This window comes from Schistocerca gregaria, chromosome 3 (assembly GCF_023897955.1).
Source record: "Schistocerca gregaria isolate iqSchGreg1 chromosome 3, iqSchGreg1.2, whole genome shotgun sequence".
Lineage (NCBI taxonomy): Eukaryota > Metazoa > Arthropoda > Insecta > Orthoptera > Acrididae > Schistocerca > Schistocerca gregaria.
Window position 1 is genome coordinate 713293647 of NC_064922.1, and position 23207 is coordinate 713316853.

The 23207-nt window shown below is 38.4% G+C and overlaps 1 protein-coding gene across 1 annotated transcript in view; it reads right to left on the reverse strand.

The window, feature by feature from the left end:
* The window catches only part of LOC126354380 (death-associated protein kinase dapk-1-like), a 313801-nt gene that overhangs the window by 200385 nt on the left and 90209 nt on the right, over positions 1–23207 (reverse strand). The window contains exon 8 of the mRNA XM_050003980.1: positions 16227–16298. Coding sequence (XP_049859937.1) covers positions 16227–16298 — 72 coding nt within the window. The remainder of the gene's footprint in view (positions 1–16226; positions 16299–23207) is intronic.

Here is a 23207-nt window from a genome sequence, read left to right on the forward strand (position 1 = left end):
AGAATTTACGAAGTGTACTAGCTAACAATTGAGAAATGATCCAAATGACTGATCACTGGTGACATGCCAATCAGCTGTGTATAAACAAACAAAAGAAAGAAAGGTAACCAAAAATTAAACAGTAAAACTTCTTGGACTGTTTACAGACAAAAACACTCTTGGGAAGAGCACCCAAATTGTCTGTACAGCAAAGGCAATTTCCCAGGAGCTAAATGTATTTTCAGATGGCAGAAGAAGACAATTAGATGTCTAGTAGGATTACCACTCAAAGAGTCCTGCAGAACTTCCTGCTAACCCTTGTCTTTTTATCTATTTGATACTCAGCTGCACTCACTATTTCATCTCTGAAAGCTACCCATTCTTCATCTACTGCATTCCTTTCCCCTGTTCTTGTCAATCATTGCTTAATGCTCCCTCTGAAACACTCAACAATTTTGTTTTTAGTTTCTCCAGGTCCCATCCCCTTAATTTCCTACCTTTTTGCAATTTCTTCATTTTTAATCTACAGTTCATAAGCAATAAATGATGGTCACAGTCTGTATCTGCTCCTGAAAATGTCTTACAGTTTGAAATCTGGTTCTGAAAGCACTGTTTTGCCATTATACAATCAATCTGAAATTTTCCATGGTCTCCATCTCTCTTCCATGTACACAACCTTCTTTGATCATTTCTAAACCAAGCGTCAGCGATGATTAAATTATGCTCCGCACAAAATTTTACCAGGCAGCTTCCTCTTTCATTCCTTTTTCCCAGTCCATATTTAACCACTATTTTTCCTTCTCTTCCCTTTCCTACTATCAAACTCCAGTCCCTCATGACTGTTAAATTTTTGTCTTACTTAATGATCTGAATAATTTCTTTTTTCTCATCATAAATTTCTTTGATCTCTTCATCATCTGTGGAGCTAGTTGGTATGTAAACTTGTGCTACAGTGGTGGGTGTGGGCTTTGTGTCTATTGTGGCTACAATAATGTGTTTACCATAGTAGCTTATCCGTGTCTCTATTATCTTATTCATTATTGAACCTACTCTTGGATTATCCATACACCATATTTCCTACCTATGAGGACAAGCTTGCTCTGAGAATAATGCAGCTGAAGTATCTTCGATTTTGGCAGGCAATTCATCTTGATTCCACAGGAGGGAGGGGGGGGGGCTCCAAATTAACCCCCCCCCCCCCCAGTACTGTGCCACCTGCCACATGTAGTCCACTATCCCAGTAGCTGTGTGCTGCATGTAGTGCTTGCCTGACCTATTAACAGAAACCCTATGATTCTCCATCTGGTAGCAGAGATTGAGAAATTTGCATTTGATGCAGACACAGAATCTTCTGAGCCTCTGGTTCAGACCTTCCATTCTGTTCCAAACTAGAGGACTGCAGTTGATTATGAGTATAATGTTACAGATAGTGAGTTTAGACTGCAAGGCTGACTACATTCACCAAATCAACCATACACTGAAACACACCAAAGATGGCCTCAGTACCCAAACAGCAGGTGTCACTCATGCTGACATGAGTCACAAGCTGCAAACAGTTGTACTCAGTGTGCTTGATAGATGCTGGCAAAGCCTCCTCCACATCTCAAACGAGACCCTCTGGCAAACTTACTGAGTTGACATTGACATTTTTTCTCAACGTGTCTGCTAATACCTAGGGGATGGGGGTCCATAACCTGCCTAACAATGGAGCTCCCAATGATAAGAATATGTGCCTTCTCCACTTGTCCAGACTGGGCAGGAAACTCTGTCACTCTGGCTCAACACGTGACCATACCACGCCGGCTTAGAAGTGTTACCAACACTGGATAGCACCTCGTATCTCTTGCTAAGTTTTCAGGAGTTAGCTGTGCAGCCGGTTCCCTCTTTCATCTTCTGCACAGAGATGTGCAAACTCACCACTGTTCACTCTCTCTCAATTGAAGACAGACCAGTTACCAAGGAATTCCAACCACACAAAAAGTATCACAGAGCTTGTCACTAGTGTCCTGACCTCGCTGTGACTTTGGGCAGAAGCATGAAACCTGTTTGCCATGATCAACATAGTCTACACAGCTTCCACCTGTTTATGGACAACAGCCAGTTCTCCTTGTTTATGTACACAAGAAGCACTGTCGCTATCCATTTCATACTGTTGTTGCTGTCCTTTTTTTAACACTTCATAAAACATCAAAAATACAACAATGCAGTCAGGACTTAACAGAGGAGGAGAGAAAGTTACCCAACTCTGGCACCACTGAGTTTGTGATTTACACAAACTTAAACGAACATCAAACCCTAAACACGAAGTTTGCAGATAGAATTCAGACTTTTATCTTTTATCGTCATCAGGACAAACAGAACTGGCATTCTAGAGATCGGAATGTGGAATGTTGGTTCCCCTAATCTGGTAGGTGGGTTAGCAAATTTAAAAAGGGAAATGGATAGGTTAAAGTTTGATGCAGTGGGAATCAGTGAAGTTTAGTGGCAGGAAGAATTGGACTTCTTGTTAGGTGAATACAGTGTTAAAAATATAAAATCAGATTGGAGTACTTGTGGTGGGTGGCATGCAACTTGAGAGGTTTTTAGATTGGAGGAACCCCCCTTGGGATCAAGTCAAATTGCCTGGCAAAATCAAAGAAACATCAGCTGCATTATAATCAGAGCAAGCTTGTCCTCACAGGTAGGAAATACTATATCAGTAAACTGCGGGAACACCATTGGTAAGGTCCCAGAATTAGTATTGTTTATTGAAGGTAACAGCACCCCAATAGTATTAGGAACAGAGAGTTGGTTGAAAGCTGAAGTGAACAGCAACAACATCCTAAATTCATATTGGAATATTTATAAGGAGAGGTGGATGCCAAAAGTGGTGGCACATTTAAGGCAGTAAAGAATTTGATAAAACAAGTATTTAAAAAAAAAAAAAAAAAAAAAAAAAAAAAAAAAAAAAAAACACGAAACCAATTTGTTAAAGCACAATGAATATTTTATTTATGGTCATAACTTTTATAGGAAATTAAAACATGAACATTAGTTTATTTTTCTATGTAATCACCATTAATGTCTAAACACTTGTTCAGTCAGGGAACCAGATTGTGGATACTGTTATCGTAGATTGTGCTGCCTGTTACAACTGCTTTTGACATGTCACCATTCTCTAACCACTGTCCACCACGAAATTCCTTAAGTTTTTGAAAAATGTGTAAGTCTGAGAGTGCTAGATCAGGACTGTAGAGCAGGTGATCCGGTAATTCCCACTGAAACTTGGCCTGTTGCACCCTTGTCCTTGCTGCAAAGTGAAGCTGAGCATTGTTGTGAAGCAGAACAATGCCCTTTGAGAATAGTTCCCACTGGCAGTTTTAAATGCTGTACCGAAGTTAATAAGATTACACAAAACCTCTCAGCACTTAATGTCAGTCCTGTTGGCAGGAAATCTTTCAACACAATATATTTTCAGTCCCAAAAAACTGGTATTGTCAGAGAATTTGAATGATGCCACTGACTGGCTTGCTGTTTAGTCTCTGGAGTGTAGTAAGGAAACCATGTTTCATTACCAGTTGCAAAGCCACTCAAAAACTGATCACCATCCTTGCCTTAGCACTCCAAAAATGACGAAGAACACACAAAAAGATTTTTTTGGCGTTCATCTGTCAATATTCTTTGGACCCATCTTGCACATTATTTACTCTTTTTTTTAAGCTTCTCAGTAATAATCACATATATTACTGACCTTGAGGTATATGCTGATGAAGCCTGTCAGTACTTAAGTGTCTGTTTTCAAAAAACTTCAACTTTTGGTGTCAACAGTTCACTGATGAAGGTAGATCATTGAGATTGATCTTCATCATGAACATTCTTCCTTCCTTCATCAAGAAGTCTGCACCACTTACGTACTGTTACATCATTTATCACACCTTTCCCAAACACTGCACAGGATAATCTTTTTCTGCATTTCGAAACTACCTGACTAAACATGAGTACTTCAGAAACAACTTGCAGAATTTCCTCTTTAAGTTTCCTGATCATGATACTGTAATAAGGAGAGACCCCAGTTTGTCATGTATAGGACAGGTGAGTCACGAGATCAAAACTGGTGCCAGAAACAGAGATGGATGTGACACTATTGTGAATATTTTATCTGAAAATTATTTCGGTCAGATAGTTAGAGAATGAACTCATGAAGATAACATCTTAGACCCCCCCAGAAACCAACAGACCTGCATATCTTTCAAAGCAGTTTACACAGAGGAGGATATTAGTGATCTTAAGACTGTGATATCATCTACGACTATATGAGTTACAAGGAATGTTGACAGAGGTTGTGAAATATTTCTTCTTAGCGAGAATGACAGGGTACAATCTGCAGAGTAGCTGATTAGTCAGCATCAAATATTCAATGCTGAGGACGAAGATTTGAGCATTAACAGAAAAAATCCAGAAGCATCATTCAATATAACAATAAAAACTCCTCCCGAACAGGCCACGAAGGCCCATCGGTACCAACCGGCTGCTGTGTCATCCTCAGCCCACAGCCATCACTGGATGCGGATATGGAGTGGAATGTGGTCAGCACACCGCTCTCCTGGCCATATGACAGTTTCCGAGACCGGAGCCACTACTTCTCAATCAAGTAGCTCCTCAGTTTGCCTCACAAGGACTGAGTGCACCCCACTTGCCAACAGCACTCGGCAGACTGGATGGTCACACATCCAAGTGCTAGCCCAGCTCAACAGTGCTTAACTTTGGTGATCTGACAGGAACCGGTGTTACCACTGTGGCAAGGCTGTTGGCATCATTCAATATGGCTTAGACTAATTCCAGCCAAGGTCATAAAGGATGAGAAAGACTCACCATGGTTTAAGAGCCATGTTAAAAAACTACTACACTAACAAAGAGAGATTCATCACAGATTCAAGAGGAGTCAAAATATAGCAGACACACAGAAGCTGAAAAAAACAAAAATGAGTGTAAGGAGATTAATGAGAAAAGCATTCAATGACTTTGAAAGCCAAATTTCACAAACTGACCTGAATGAAAACTTTAAGAGGTTTTGGTCTCATGTAAAATCAGTAAGCAATTCAAGATCATCCGCTCATTCACTCAAAGACCATACTGGTACCAAAACAGAAAATAAAAGAGATAAGGCCAGACTACTGAGTTCGGTCTTCCAAAATTTTAATCATTAAAGTATTAACTTAAATTTAATGTTTTACTGTTAATGATTAACATCAGTGTCAGCTGTGGGCTCAGCATGATGAAGATGATCATCTTCCAAAATTGTTCATTGGCAAGGCATCTGACACTGTCCCACACTCCCGTTCAATGCAAAAAAATTCAAACATGTCAAGTACTGGACCAGATTTGTGGCTAGATTCAAGATTTCCTTGCAGACAGAAATCTACAAGTTGCCCTTGACCGATAAAAATAGACAAATGTAATGGTAATTTCAGGAACAGCACAAGGAAGTGTGATAGAACCATTACTATTTATAAAATACCCAACGATCTAGTAGGAAATGTTGGAAGTTCCACAACACCACGTGGTTCTCTACAAGAAGGTAGCAATGCAAGAGGAGTAGCAACCTGCAATAAGACCTGCACAAGACTGATGAATGGTGTAGGGACTGAAAGCACATTACTGTAACATGTTGAGCGCACACACAGGAGAAGAAATTCACTACTGTACAACTACACTATTGATGGTAACTTGCTGGAAACAGCATCTACCATAAAATTTCTAGGAGTAATCATCTGTAGCAACTTTAAGTTGAATGGCCACATAAAACAAATAGTTGGAAAAGCATGTGCCAAATAAATTCAGAGGAAGAATCTTAAGGAAATGTAACTCACCCACAAAGGAAGTGGCTTACAACAGAATAGTTCAACAATTTCTTGAGTATTACTCATCATTCTGGAGCTTTGGTCATCACTCTGGGACTCTTACTAGGTACGACTAATAGAAGAGACAGAGAAGATCTAACAAATAGATGTGTGTTTTATCACAGGATCATTTAGTCGGCTTGAGAGTGTTACAGAGATGCTCAATGAACTCCAGTGGCAAACACTACAAGAGAATGGTCATGCATCATGGAGTAATTTACTACTGAAATTCCAAGTGATTACATTCTGGGAAGAGTCAGACAATATATTACTTCCTCCCACATACATCTCACAAAAATGACCACAACAGGAAAATTTGAGAAATCAGAGGTAGCACAGAAATTTACTGAAAATAATTCTTCCCAAGTGCCAATTGCGAATGAAACAGTGAAGAAGGGGAGATCAGTTACTGGTACAGAAGTACCCTTTGCACACACCATCAGGTGTCTTGCAGAGTACTGATGTTAGATGTAGATGTGAAAATTATTAGTTACTGAACTCAACAGTTTTTGAAAGACAATTTAATTATTGGTCTTTATTTTTTCATCTTAAAATATTGATTAAATTTCATTAGCAACAGATTCCTCTATTAGCTAATTACAGAATATGTTCATGATTGCTAATTATACATTGCATCCTCTTTGACATTCTATGGTATTTTACTTATCTATCAACTAATTATCAACATATCTAGTTATCATTAGATAATTTTGGATAGTTATATTGTCATCATCCAATGAAATTTCAGGCAAGCTGCCAGATTTCAACAACTTTCTGCCACGATATTTCAGTGCGGTGTCTTCTGACCATCTTCAAGTCAATACTGCCGAAAGTACATTGAAATACCTTGTTTAAAACTGCACCACTGTGTGCGTGGTGTACCCAATTGTCAGCAGACACATGTGCGCCATGACAAGTAAGTGTACCACACATGCACTGACACTGTTTAAAACATGGGTGCTGGGTGTGCTTTCATCATTATACACCTGAAGGTGGCCAAAAGACTCTGCACTGAAATATTGGGGCAGTATTGACATCCAGCAGTTTGCCCACAATTATGTGGAGCACTTCAAATACTAGCAAAGTTTTATATTTCACATGTATTGGCATTGATTATGAAGATAGCCTGTGATAAGCAGAAAACAAGTACAGTCATAAAAAATCTAGTTTGTAATCACCCTTGGATAAATGCCACTGTATTTCTGCTCTTACGTTCTCTTTCCTTGAATTTTTCAGAATGTCCTTTAGCGCCATTAAAGTATGCAGTAGTCATCTGCTACAATATGACAAATTAGCAATCAAAAAACATCCACTGACCCCCTTGAATCCTACATCCTCTATGAAGTACAAAAGAAAACGCACCTGAGCATAAAAGATCAATAGGAAAAATGCATTTCATAACCAAGTAAAACAATGCATAATATACAAGAACTAGTACTTGTGCTTAACATATACTTAGATCTTGGTTCATTTTCCGGCACATTATTAAACAAGCACTACTATCTAAATGTAGGAAATTTCATGGCTTCAATACAGTCGGTCAGGTAACTTTTTAACAGACAGGGTATATTTGTATCACCTACTACATTTATTTTTATTTTTATTTTTATTTTATTTTTACCATATTCCACCCACATACATTATTTTGTTTTAAACATAACAGTTTCATTACTTCTATGATTTCTAGTTTGTACCGCAACTATACACAAATATCAAAAAAAGTTTTGCCTGATCCCGGTTCCCAGAACTCCTGAAGGTAGACACTGATTGCGGATATTGTGTTACAGACACAGTCCCTTTGACTGTTCAAAGACGTCACTAAACCCGCCCAAAGATGTAAACAACCATGCATGAGCAGTGCTTATTAGACGGAGGGGGGTCCAACAGTTGATCAGCTCCTGTCATTCCACCAGGAAGGAGGTACACGGCTCGTGTTGTCTGTAGTTTAACCATGCCTAGACGGTCAATACAGCAGCTCGATCGTGTCCAGATTGTTACTTTGTGCAAGGAAGAGCTCTCGACAAAGGAAGTGTCCAAACGTCTCGGAGTGAACCAAAGCGATATTGTTCGGACACGGAGGAGATACAGAGAGACAGGGACTGCCAACGACATGCCTTGCTCAGGCCGCCCAAGGGCTACTACTGCAGTGGATGATTGCTACCGATGGATTATGGCTCGTAGGAACCCTGACAGCAACACCACCATGTTGAATAATGTTTTTTGTGCAGCCAGAGGACATCGTGTTACGAATCAAACGGTGTGCAGTAGCCCTGCATGATGCACAACTTCACTCCTGACATCCATGGCAAGGTCCATCTTTGCAACCATGACACCAGGCAGCATGGTACAGATGGGCCCAACAACATACCGAATGAACCACCTCAGGAGTGGCATCACGTTCTCTCCACCGATGAATGTCACATATACCTTCAACCAGACCATCATCACAGATGTGTTTGGAGGCAACCCGGTCAAGCTGAACACCTTAGACACACTGTCCAGGGAGTGCAGCAAGGTAGAGGTTCCCTGCTGTTTTGGCTTTTTTGGTGTGGCATTATGGGGAGCCGATGTATACCGTTGGTGGTGATGGAAGGCGCTGTAACCGCTGTACGATACGTGAATGCCAACCTTTGACAGATAGTGCAACCATATCGGGAGCATATTGGCAAGGCATGGACAACAATTCGCATCCCATCATGCTCATCTCGTGAATGACTTCCTTCAGGATAATGACATCGCTCGACTGCAGTGGCCAGCATGTTCTCCAGACATATCCTACAGACATGAACCCTATCGAACATGCCTGGGATGGATTGAAAAGGGCTGTTTATGGACAATGTGACCCACCAACCACTCTGAGGGATCCATGCCGAATCGTCATTGAGGGGTGGATCCAATCTGGACCAACAGTGCCTTGATGAACTTGTGGAAAGTATGCCACGACGAATATATGCATGCATCAATGCAAGAGGATGTGGACAGGGTATTAGAGGTACCAGTGTGTACAGCTCGCTGTACCACCACCTCTGAAATTCTTGCAGTGTGGTGGTACAACATCCAATGTGTAGGTTTCATGAGCAATATAAAGGGCGAAAATGTTGTTTATATTGATCTCTATCCCAATTTTCTGTACATGTTATGGAACTCTCTCCAAGTGCACAGGTTGTGATTATTGTTCGGTTACATTGGCTTTGAAGAGAGCTTCTAATGACAGTGATTTCAATTGAACAATGTCAGTTTGATACAAGTTTCTTGTAATTTCAAAGCAAACATGCGATGCAAAATTAACGCTGTTTGTTTTTACTTCTTATCAACACCTGCTTCCCTTATGGCAGTGACAAACTACCCAGAGCATTAGGTATAGGAAAAAACACATTTTCTTTCTTTCTCTCTCTCTCTCTCTCTCTCTCTGTCTTTTTTTTCCCCCTTAGAGACTAGTCTGAGGTTAACCTTAACAGCACTCCAGCTTTTTGCCAGTATAAAAATATGATTCGTGCTTTCCTTTATTTATTCACATCCTAAGAAAATTTGTTGACATTATGTTAATTTGAATGTACATAATCCCTATACGTGAAACATTTACATAGTCACTAAAGAACATATAAACCAACAAAGTACTAGTGTCTCACATTGGTGAGACATAGAAATGTATGACAAAGTTCGATCGAAAAATAATTAACAGACACAATATAAGACAATGAAATCAGGTATCACAGAAATCTTGTATGTATAAAAATGGTTTAACATTTTAAGACAACAGAAATAGAAACAGATCACTACTTAGCAGTTGTCAAGATAATATATATCCTTAACAGTAGTAATAAATGCTGTACCTATGGGTTACTTAAATTCAAAGAATGGAAAATCCAGGATGGAATGTGACAATATTGTGAAAAGGAATGTTGCTACTCATCATGTAGCAGAGGTGCTGAGTCGTAGATAGGCACAACAAAAATACTGTCTCAAATTTAGCATTTGGCCAATAAGGCCTTCGTCAAAATATTAGACAACAAACATACACATACACACTAATGCAAATACAACTCACACACTCATGACTGCAGTTGCATTTGTGTGAGTGTGTGCGTATGTGTGTGTTTGTCTCCTACTTTTCACAAAGGTCTTATTGACCAAAAGCTATATTTGTGACAGTCTTTCTGTTGGGCCTATCTGTGACTCAGCACCTCCGCTACATGATGAGTAGCAACATTCCTTTTCACAATATTGTTACTTAAATTCAGTATTATGAAGTTGAAAGAGAAGAGCATCGGATATCAAGAATAAATCAATACTAAAACTTCTAACAGATTTCAGGTGAAACAGACTTTGATAGAAGCTTAGAAGGACAAAGCAACACTCACAATGAATTGCCAACACCCGTGGTAAGATGAGTAAGTGAACAGGCAACTACACATAGGCTGCAAGCACAAAAAAAGGGTGCCCTAAAAAAAACTAGAGGATTACTGCTGTTTTGGGATTAGAGCAAAAACAATTTCAAAGGTCATAATAGAAAAACGACTCAATACAAAAATTACACAACAAACCTTGGATTTCACACCACCAGATGAAGGCAAAATCAACAGAGCAATGACAAAGCAGAGCAATAACAAAGTTCAAGAATGATGAAGCATCCAGTGAGGATTTGATAACAATTGAACTATGAAAACATGCAATTCCGCAAATAGTCAAAAATCTACAACAGTGATACAAGATACTGTATTTACCCATGTAGAAGATGCCCCTGAAAATAAGATGATGCCTTTTTTTGAGAGGCTCCTTGAGAAAAAGTTTTTTTTTTTTTTTTTTTTTTACATATTCTGACTAACCAAATCACATATTTTTATGCCCCTTTTTGTTTACTGTCATATGTGGTGAACGACTACCATCATCATCATCATCATCATCCTAACAGGACAGCTTTGACACTTATATCTTTATTGACACAAATATTTGGCTATTTCTTCAAAATATGTTGCTCTTTCTGAGGTTATGGTTACGGTGGGGCCTGCAAACACTGCTGTCTTTTCTTCTGAGCACATAGGGCATTTTGCTTCTATATTGACGTGAAAATGTTAAAATATCCCTTGCTTCCAAACATATCTTCTCCACGCTGCTCTCTCATTGCCTATGTTGCACCAGCAGCTGACAAACACCCAACTGTTCCCATCACACCTAATGGTGTACATTGACAACATTGCTGCACAATGTACAGAAGTACACCACTGGACCAAATCTACACTTTTTGCATGATCTGCAGACATGTATGCAACTGTTGACTGGTTGTCCAATTTTACAATCAATTCAGTTCACTGTATAAATGGATTCAGACAAATTGAAGTTTAAAAATGGTAGATATTAATAAAAAGCCAAAGTATGCACTACATAAAGTATTGAGTATACATTTCTGTGGTTGGCACCACAACAAAATTTGCTACCTACTCACCACTCCCCTCCTCCCACACAATGTTGTCAATACAGTGAGTTTGTCACTAGATTAAGGAACATTTTGACATCAAAAGTGCCATTTTAAAACTGTTTAGTGACTAAATTTATTCAGCAACTTTTTAAAGATGTTTCTTCAACTACCACATGCAACGTCTCTAGAATATACATGCCCTAACTATTAATTCTACTGGGAAATGCTAGCCAAACTCGAAAAGAACAGCTGTTTGATACTTCAAAGAGCCAGAGAAAGGCAGTTTGAAGTCAGCATTCATCTCATGCCACACCACTTTGAAATTCTTCAGGTAGCTTGGAATCTGTAGTTGTCTCGTGTCATTTCAGAAGTGTTCCGGTAGTGAGGGATGGCATCATTAATGCTACAGCTAGGCTCAAGGACAAAAAAAGGACAATATTAGACCTTCTAGCAAAGCAGAAGCATCACTTGCATTGTTCATTGCTGAACACTGTCCAGCTTTGACTGTGGAACATCTGGGAGAATTGTGTAAAAATATATTTTCTGACTCTAAAACCACCACAGACTAATAATTATATCAAACAAAGTGTTCAAACATAAAAAGTGAAGCGTTGGGTGTACATTACGAAGAAATGCTGTGATCTGATATCAGTAATGAAGAATTTAATCTGCTGGTAGATGAATCCATTAACGTAAGTGTTTTAAAACATATAGGAATTGCAATAAGATATCATAATGAATTCAAAAATAAAATTGAAAAAAAGTTGGCATTTCTATTGATTTCTCCCTTCGAAAAATCCAGTGCGAAAGGTCTGGCCAATGCAACTATAGCAACTTTAAAAGACCACAACCTGGACATTGAAAATTTGATTGGAATAGGTACAGATAACATACCAGTTGTGACAGGAGTGAACAATAGTTGACACAAAATTTTAAAAACTGATTATGGACTGCCAAATCCTGTACCTGTGTGTCACATTTGCCATTCCTCACAACTGGAAAGGATTCACACTTCAGAAAACACTATACCTCAAAACGTAGAATACATTATAAGAAAAACCTACATCTCCAAGTCATCAAGACGAATACAGAAAAATATTTGAAACAATAAATTATGATGAAGTACTACTGAAAATACTTAAAAAGTATGTGCTACATGATAGCTTTCCATAGATCCAGCAGTCTGTATGGGATTTAAAAATGCTGAAAATAGTTCCACAATGGAACTGCTCCATTCTATGATCAAAGGTATAAACAATTTGCTGTAGTTAACTTATTTACAAAGTGTTTTAGGTGAAGTTTGAACAGCCATGAAAGCATTTGAGAATGAAAACTCTGATCCCACAAAATTGCTGGACATTTGCTTTTCTTTTGCAATCAGCTTGCAAAAGAGAGATTTATGAGCTCGCTATTACCATGAACGTCCTAACTGCATCTGATCACAAAAGTCATCTTAACTATACTACACTCAGCTATGCTCTTGAAATCTGTGCTAGGAAGTTCAACTTATTTGAGGACTGTGTCAAATTGGTAACAATACTATGCATTGACTTTTAGAGTGAATCTTATAAAAGAATTACAAAATAGACTTCCACCCAGTATTGAAATTTTAATCAAGACAAACAAAATGGTCTGGAACAGAAGTTATGAATACTAAAACAAGTACTAATGATGCCATCCATCTATGGAAAGAAATGGGACACAAAGACATCAATGTATTTGGAAATATCTGCAACTATGGGGTACACAAAACTTGAGAAGTATGGCATTTGTGGAAGTGCCCTACAATAGTTTAAATCCTACTTATCAAACAGAAATCAAAGAGTTAGCATCTCTTTAAATGCCACATATAATTTCTCTGACCAGAAAAAAAAAAAAAAAAAAAAAAAAAAAATATAGCTCAGGGTGTTCCACACGGCTCCATATTAGGCCCAGTCCTATTTTGCTTCTATGATAATGACTTACCACTAAATATCAGCTCCCCATCAGTTCTGTTCACAAATACTACTTCTGCCTTGGTTGAAGGTCAGGTTCAGAAAAAATTCCCAGATCTGTGATCAGTGCCCTCACTACCTTAGAAACTTGGTTTCAGGTAAGTGGGTTGAATCTAAACATATCTTAGACTCGCATCATAGAATTCAAAACCAAACAGTCAAAATGTGAGCAGATTCAAATTGTTCACAACAACCAAGATACAGAAGAAGTTGACTGAGTCAAATTCTTAGGTTTAAATGTAAAAAGAAAGAGAGAGAGAGAGAGAGAGAGAGAGAGAGAGAGAAGTGTAGATAAAAATACCTAGCAAACAATCTGAGCAGCTTTGCATTTGCAGTGCAAATATTACCAACTGCAACTGACAAGGACATATGAAAAGTAGCATATACAAGCTACTGTGAATCCACTATTGGGTATGGTATTGTTTTCTGGGTACCTTGAGAAACATAGGGTGGATACTAAAAATACAGAAAAAATCATTCAAAATATGTGCACTGCAAATCATAAAGAACCATGTTGCCCATTATTCAGAAAACTTAATATACTAATTCTGCACTCGCTACACATATTCGAGATTATTATATTTTTGTGCATCAGATATGAATTATTTGAGGGAAACCATTTTGTCCATCCACATGATACTAGAAATAAAGAAAATTTTATGCTCCCCACCCACCAACTGAGACTGTATGAACAGGGACCTCAATACACAGGAATGAAAATTTGTAATAAATTAAAAGGGAACAAGTTGATGCAGATGAATTTAGCTCCACTTAAAAGGAAGCTATATGAGATACTGACACTGAAATGTTATTACTCAGTGGATGAATGCATGCACGACAAACTGCGAATTGGAGCTGGTACAAAGTATTACATATTTCAAGAAATATCAAAGATGGCAGCGATGCACAGCCATCAACTTCACCCTCTAATCTGTCGATTGACAATTCCAACAATGATGAAGAATAAATTGTTTTTGTGTTCTTTTCTTGATTTACTTTAAAAGACATTCCTAATTGTTATACATACAAACAAAAAATTACAAAATAATAAACATATGCATAAACATTTTTGTGTTTCAATTTGTCAACATTTGGGATCAGAAACAAGCAATGGTTTTTGAAGAACAACATTTTCACCTTTGAATGTTAACTTTACTTAAAAAACAGCATAAATGTATGTATACGGTATTCATGCAAGAATGAGAACTTTTAATGTAAACCTGTTAAATACAAAAAAATGTTTGTAAGTTGATAGAATTTGATGCTATTTCCTCCTGTGTTTCACAAAATTTTCAAGGTTTTAAGCAGATCATTAGGTGGTTGTTGTGGCTAGTTCATTCTCATCTATCCCTTGTACTAGTGCTGTGAGTCAAATATCGTGTGACTGTTCGAGCAATGTCAATACTGTATCAAGCATTTCGGCATATCAGAAAGCCTCAATCCTATTCCAACAACAGCATATTTTGCTCAGTTCTACCCAAAAAATACCAGATCTTATTGATGGCACTGCTCCTGTGATTAAAGAAGAAAGTGGAGCACACAATAGGTGAACATGAGGTGGTTTCTTGAATAGAATAATGCTGTGTGGAATAAATGTGAAATCTCAAAACATCACAAAAGTACATAATTGCCAGAAGCAAGAAATATTTATCAGTATATTAGTTTTTTTCACTTTAACTAATTACCATTGACATTATCAGATTATCTTAGTGAATCCACTGTCAACCATACAAGAGATGTGTGTAGAGAATTTCATCCTCTATCATTCTACTCAAAGAACGAATCAGTTCATATTGGATAAAATGAATAAGTGATATTTACCTCCTGAAATGAGAAGGCAGCATATTAAAAGTAGTCAACAGGTAGAAATGCATGTCTTGTTAAGCAGTCAAAAGCTAATTTGCCCATAAGAAATCTACGAAACAACAAGCTGATTTGACCAACCATCTGTCAGAAAGTAAATGAACTAATTAAGTTATTTTTCTCACTGTAGCAGCACAGAGTGGCATATTTACTGAATGGAATAAACATGCAATGATGAAGAGTATGTGACAGTTTTCACTTATCCATGATTCCCTTGGGAAATATGCAGTACAGTGTGTTTCAGAACCTGTTTTACAATCAATAAAAAGGAGGGGAAGAGATATTTGAACAACAAAATGAGAATAAAGACTCTGTATAAACACATATACAAAAATACCTCAGCTCTAAGTTACTTTTGCAAGAACAGTTTACTAAGTTCTAAAGTTAGAAATCTGCAACAAATCAATAAAAAACACCCCCCCCCCCCCCCCCACTTGTTTCTGCACCTACAATTCTGGCCCATATATCAACTGCTAGTGGTGTTTAACTTGAACTGTGTCAAGAGGTTCCTCATCTGCCCATACATTTTGTGGGGGTGGAAGTGGAACATTTGCTACTAGCTTCTAAACTGAGAACATTGTAAAATATTGTTCTATTAACAACTAAAACTGAAGCTTTTTCATATATTTCTTTATATGAATCTTTTTATTATTTTGTAGTGAGAAGTTATCTCCAGCATCCCTGAATTTGTAAAATTAATTCCGACATACGCTGCACAGTAGTTTCACAGCAATGTAAAGATGACTGCTCATATAATCATTTACTAGTAATATGTAACAAGAGTAACAATTTCAAATGCTGGTTTTTGCAACATTACTGCCTTCAAAAGTCTTCTAGACAGCTTTTTGGTGAAACAGTTAACTACTAAAAACATAAAAATAAGATTAAAAGATAAGATTTCATCCAAACTGATTCGTTTTCAGAATATTAATGAAACAATGACCTATACAGCTAAATTTTGTTTGTAAATTAACAAGTGTTTTCGCATGCACACTTAAAGCAAGTGAAACAATGAAACAATTACCCTCTGAAAGCCATGCTGGAACATATGAATCTACTACTGCAACCAGTAGCACACAAGCACGAGCAACTTACATCAGTATATACACTGCAATCACCGCCAGTTGCCTGCAGCCGCAGGCAGAGTTGTACAGCACGAAGTGATTGCTGAAACAGATGTTTTATTTACACTTTATAACAATGAAATATAATAAAATTCTAACAAAACAATAACATATTGTCAAGTCTTTCACACTGCAGCTAAAATGAGATATTTTTTTAACAAACCATGTGATATTTCAAAGGTCATCTCCAACATTAAGAGATGCTGCTACCACTCTGAGAACAATTTTTAAAATAACAATCTAGTTGGCAAATGGAATTCAAGGCTGCATCAATGTGCACAGCATTCAAAATTCCACTTCTTTCTTTAAAACAGTAACATTACCGCTTGATGGATGTTGCTGTCATTATTCAATGATCAAGTTACTGAATGTTACTTAAATAGAGAATATACTAAGGGACAAGATGCTACTTTTTGATGTTTAAGCTGTATTATGAAAGACTTATTCATTGTATTAAATTTAACATCATTCAAAACATTTCAAGTAATAGCAAAAATCAAAGGACCAACAAACGTTTCTACTCTTGTAGTGAACTTTAATGTTTACATAATAATAGACAGTATTTTCCCAAGTTGTGAGGTAACTGGAGAGTGGATGTACTGGCTAAGATACAATGAGACATGACATTCAATAACAGTCTGATTAAGAATACAAGATTCGAAAAGGTTTTTTTGTGCATGGGCATCTAGAAAAATCTTACATATGAATTGTTAATTCAGGTAGTTAATGGAGATAAAATTTTAATTGTGATGGTGGCATGGAATTCGACTGTTGGAAATGGATGAGAAGAAAAAATAGTAGCACATGGACAGGGAAAAAACAATGAAAGAGGAAGAAGCACTGAAAGAGGAAGAAACAATGAAAGAGGAAGAAACAATGAAAGAGGAAGCTATCTGGCGCAATTTTTTCAGATATGAAGGGAATAGAAGTTTTTTAAAAGTGGTACAATAGAAGAATTTTTATGATTAGATGAGTAGATGAAATACCCAATGAGGAGACACAGCTTAACTAGAAGATGGAAATGGTAGATCGGACACATCATCAGGCATCAAGGTACAGGCAATTTGGGAAGAGGAGGGGGAAGAGTATGTGTGTGTGTGTGTGTGTGTAAATGGTTGTAGGTTGCAGCAGTTATTCAGAGATGAATAGGCCTGCACAGGTTAGACTAGAGTAGAGAGCTAACCAATCTATGAAGCTAAGAAGAAGAAGAACAAGAACAACAACAACAACAATAGCAAATTAGTAATAAAGGTAACCGTTGACATGTAAAGGAAAAAATATATTTAAATTGGCAGTTGATGATTCGAAAATTCAAAAAATAAATCCCTGGTGGCGCACAGCTAGCCTGCATTTAACAAGGAAGAGCAAACAGGATGCAATGCTACAGTTCACAGGTTGTCATTTCCATCATTTCTGATAGATGTCATTGCTGTACACCCAATTTCCTCTTATGTTTGAGAATAGTGATTTTTACCATTATTTTTCTCTCAAACCCTTACACAATGTTACCACACTATTATGAAGTGTCACATGACAAAAATATGCATATACATCCACATTCATAGCTAATGATAAAAAAAGCTGAAAGAAAAAGAAGAAATACACTGATAATAAGTAGGATTGTGTGAGTTAATTTTTCCACAATTTACACTTTCTTTCTCACATACAAAGGCCTTTCTTCTGAGAATTGTGTTTAACAACTTGTTTGGCATTCCACATGCAATGGAAATATTTCAAATCTTGTGGCTACAAACATGCTTGATCTTACAGACAGTTACAGTGTAGGGAGAAGGGTTAGTTTTCGGGACATCATCACAGCGACAATGGTTACTAAAGTTAATAAATCCCTTAAGAAGGCTAGGAGCGTTTAACTGTTGGAAAGAGCAAATAAGCTGCTGTTAGTATCATACTTAGACAATGAATGGACATAATTTAGTTCCACTATGATGGAATTAGATGAATCATGGACAAAGTTGGGACTGATTACATATAACACTGTGGAGGAATATGTGGCCCAGTAAGTAGATTAAGGACACAAAAGACCACCATGGTTTATTGACAAAATTTGAAAAATGCTGCAGAAACAGACAATGTTGCACTCTAGGTTACAAAAAGAATGCACAAATATTGACAGACAAAAGTTAGTACAAACTCATGGGTCTATAAAAGTACTGATGCATGATACCTACAACTTTCACCATCATACATTAGAGATCTTGCCGAAAACACATGAAAATTCTGGTCCTATGTAAAATCACTGGTCCGGTCAAAGGCTTCTGTTCAGTTACTTGTCAATCCTCTGGTGTGCCAATAGACAACAGCAAAAGGAAAGTTGAAGTTTCAAATTTTTCATTTAAAAAATCATTCACGCAGGAGGATTGTACAGACATACCATCATTTCACAGTCATATAAATTCCCGTTTGGAGTACACACACACACACACACACACACACACACACACACACACACACACACACACACACACAGGCGTCCCTGGCACTGAGAAGCAACACAAAGGAGCTTAAAACAAACAAGCTGGTTTTACAGAGAGTACTCTTTGGCAACAGTCCCTTACTTAGCTCACATTTATGGCAAATTTCCCAAGTGACAATAATAATAATAATAATAATAATAATAATAATAATTTTATTGTCTTTAAGCCATTACAGCAATAGACAAAGTCATACACATAATATGATAGAGTACATGCTATAAAAGAAAAGAATTGTTATTAATGTTACAGTTTAATATCACAGGTCATGAAATCCTTTATATTGTAGAATGAGTTTACAATTAACCAGTCATAAAGTGTTTGTTTGTATTGTTGCTTTGGTAAATTTTGTATAGCTTGCGGAAGTTTGTTAAATAATTTGTGGCCCGTAAGTTCATAACTGCTAACTGATTTTGACAGTTTGTGGTAGGGCGTATAGATACAGCTGTTTGTCCTAGTGCTGTGCTTTGCTCTGGCAAAACATTTAGGTGTTCTTGTACATAAAAAGGGTAAAATAACAGACCTGCAAAATTACAGACCGAAAACTGTTAACATTAATTTACTGCAGAATTCTTGATCATATTTTGCATTCCAATACAATAAATTTCCTTGAGGGAGAAAAGCATTCATCCACAAATCACCACAGATTTAGAAAGCATCACTCATGTGATACACAGCTTGCCATTTTCTCACACAGTATCTTACAAACCATGGGTGAAGGGCCACAGGCAGATTCCATACTCCAAGATTTCTGAAAAGTGTTTGACACAGTGCCCAGCTGCAGGTATGAATGAAGGTCTGAGCACACAAAACATGTTCTCTGGTATGTGAGTGGCTCAAAAACCTCCTAAGTAATAGGGTAACATCAGGTAATATTTGGAGTGACCTCACTCCATGTCTGCTTGTGTCTGTGTATGTGCGGATGGATATGTGTGTGTGTGTGCGAGTGTACATCTGTCCTTTTTTTTCCCCCAAGGGAAGTCTTTCCGCTCCCGGGATTGGAATGACTCCTTACCCTCTCCCTTAAAACCCACATCCTTTCGTCTTTCCCTCTCCTTCCTGAAGAAGCAACCATCGGTTGCGAAAGCTAGCAATTCTGTGTGTGTGTTTGTGTGTTTTGTTCATGTGCCTGTCTGCCGGCGCTTTCCCGCTTGGTAAGTCTTGGAATCTTTGTTTTTAAAACATCTAGGAATAACGCTCCAAAGTGAGCTACTAAACAGAATCATGTCAATTAAACATCTAGGAATAACGCTCCAAAGTAATATTATGTGGGACAAGGAAGTAAGATAATTAGTGCTGAAGGTGAATGAATGATTTCATTTACTGGAATAACTTTAGGAATGCCTAACTCATTTATAAAGCAGACCTTAAATAGAACACTGGTGCATCCCATTCTACAGAACTACTCTCCAGTGCTTGAGATCCCTCCAGGATGGATTGAAGGAAGACACTTAAGCAATTCAGAGGCATGCTGCTAGATTTGTTACCAGCTGGTTTGATCAACGTGGGAGTATTACAGAAATGTTCCATGAACTCAGATGAGAATCCCTGTAGGGAAGACAACATTCTTTTTGCGAAATACTATCAAGAAAATTTTGAGAACTGACATTTGTGTGGACTGCAGAATGGCTTCACTGCCATCGCGGCACATTTTGCCTAAAAACCATGAACACATGAGAAATTAAGACTAATATGAAAGTATTAGAGTGTTGTTTTTCCCTTGCTCCATTTGAAAGTGTATAGGAAAGGAAATGACTGGTAGTGGTACAAGGTAACCTGTGCCATTCACCATGTGGTGGCTTGCAGAGCACATGTGTGTATGTAGGCATAGGTCTTCTTCTTCTTCTTCTCCTTCTTCTTCTTCATTTCAGCCCAGATTTCAGTTACTGACATGATGTTGTCTGTCAGTAATATATCTCATTCATCTGCCACCAGAAAACCACAACTTCACACGTGAATAAATAATGCAGAAAAATCCCTAACTTCTTGCAATATGAAAACCTGCCCTAAACTGCTCAGCCATCTAATGGTGCATTTACACCTCTGTGCCTCGTGCCTAGTCACTGTGCAACTGTGTTGCCTCACATGCAAGGAGAGACAAGTGTAAACTGCAGATGCAATTACAGTGATCAAGGTGTCTAGTTTGTTAGCAGCAACTGACACTCCACCCAATATATTTTGAGACAAAGTCACTGTCATAAAAAGAAGCTCAACTAATGGGATACTTAATACTTTTCATATAATGCATGCATGACTATACTAGAAGAGGTACAAGTGGCAAAAGTATTCTATTTAATATCTGTTCTTGTGATTTCACCATAATGAGCCATTGGTGGTAAAGGTAAAAATAAAATACAGAGACATTGTACCCGTGGTGACAAGGTTTGCTCTGACAGGGACAATTATCCCTGTTTGAAGTTTCAGTTCAAGGTATTTACTACAGCAAAATCTATCAACAACCCAAAAGTTTTCTAGTGATATTCCTGGAGGACTACATTAAGCTATGTTATTACCATATAATGTTTCTTTCTCTGGAACACGAAACAGTTATTTGATGCTTAACATTTACAGTCAATAGTCCAAGAATAAACAAATATTTGTTTATTTCTGACCTTGCAACTCTGTAGAGGTATACAGAAAGGATAATACATTTTTGTTTAAATGTCCAGAAGTCAAATCTCATCAGCACTGGTGTGTGTGTGTGTGTGTGTGTGTGTGTGTGTGTGTAGTCACCATAGTAACCAAGTAATACACAAAACCGATCCAAGTAACACAATATGACTTTATTCATAACCCTCTGAACAGTAACAGATATAAGCCTCTTATGACTCCACACATAACAAGACAAAAGAATCATACAGGAAGTGCAACATAAGCAACACCCAGAACAACTGACATGAGCAGAACAAATTTAAGAACATAGTGAAGGCCTAGTCAGTGCTGCTACATGCGTACATAAGCGCAAGTCACTGGTAGACAGCGAGACGGAGACCGTGCCATGTGCACGCTTCCTACAGGTGGCTTCTCATGGCTGGTCCACGCTGATACAGTTGGTGGTTGATTTAAGTACATACGTGCGGCAACTTACACTGAGCATACTCACACTAACACACACTAGTAGCAGGATACACCACACCTATTCCTCTTGTGAAGAGAGTGCCCAGGTGACAGAGGAGACACCGGAGATCTGACAAGAGAGACATCCATTGGATCTCGAGTGGCAGCAGCTGGTGCCAATGGCAGGGGAGGGACAATGTGCCTATCAGGCACTGGATCATAGGGATGGAATGAACGGAGATGTGGGCATGCCCAAGGTGGTTGTCTCACATGGTGCCTGATGACAGCACTAGGGAGGAGCGTGCCATCGCCATCTCTGGTCACCATCAGCAGGAAGATTGAAGTTTGGAGGATACAGGGCTGAACTACTGGCAGTGATGGTTGAGGCAAAGGTGATAATGGGGCCAAAGGAGGCGGCCCTACCAGAACAACAGGCTGTGGCAATGGACCCCAGGCACGAGACACACTGGCACCTGGTGCAAGGGAACTGAAGCCTCAGTGCACCACTGTGTCCACATGTAAAGGAGGAAGCCAATATGACGGGGCACCTCCACAGCAGTCAACAATGGTCCCGAGGAGGTGAGCGATGGTGGGGGCTGCAGTCATGGGCCACACCCACAATGAGTGGGGGCACAACTGATCAAAGTGGCACATCAGCCATTCAGACATCACAAAGATGGCGACCACGACGGCAGACAGCAGTGGCTGGTATCGACTTGGACCTATGATCAAACCCTCATACCACACCAGCAATTGCAGCTTGAAGCAGCCAGAGGAACTCTACTGCAGCAGAAGTTGGAGGAGCGTGTGTGCCTACCAGCTGTGAAGCAACTCGTGGGCTCTGCACCCCATATGCTTGAAGCGATAGGTGCTCAGCAAATTGGAGAAGGGCATCATCTGGTGAGGAGTCCACCTCAAACTTTATCATTTGGGACTTGAACATACACACTAGTTATTCCGCCTCACTATTTCACTGAGGGTGGAATGGCCAAGTTCTGTTCTGAGTTCTGTGACAGGAAAAACAACTGACAGGTTTGAGAAATGAACTAAAGTCCATTAACAGGAACTCAGGTTTAAGGCAATCCAATAGAAAAAAAACGCTAAAAAAGAAAGAAACCCTCAAAAAGATTCAAACTGTGACCTCAGTCTATGCTGATGCACACTGGAGAAAGTAAGGAAACTGGGAAAATGCATCCACAAGCAAGGTCTTCTGTGGACAACAGCAAAATACTGTCAAAAACTGAGAGGCAAAATTATAAGGAAAAACAGATGCACAGCGAGTCTGAAGCTTGACCTGGCAGTTTATTTGGCCAGCCCTGCTGAACAAACCAAACCACCTGGCAGTGATACAGGTTGATGCCAACAGAAGCTGCTATGTGTAAGCTTGTAATTCAGTATCTAGA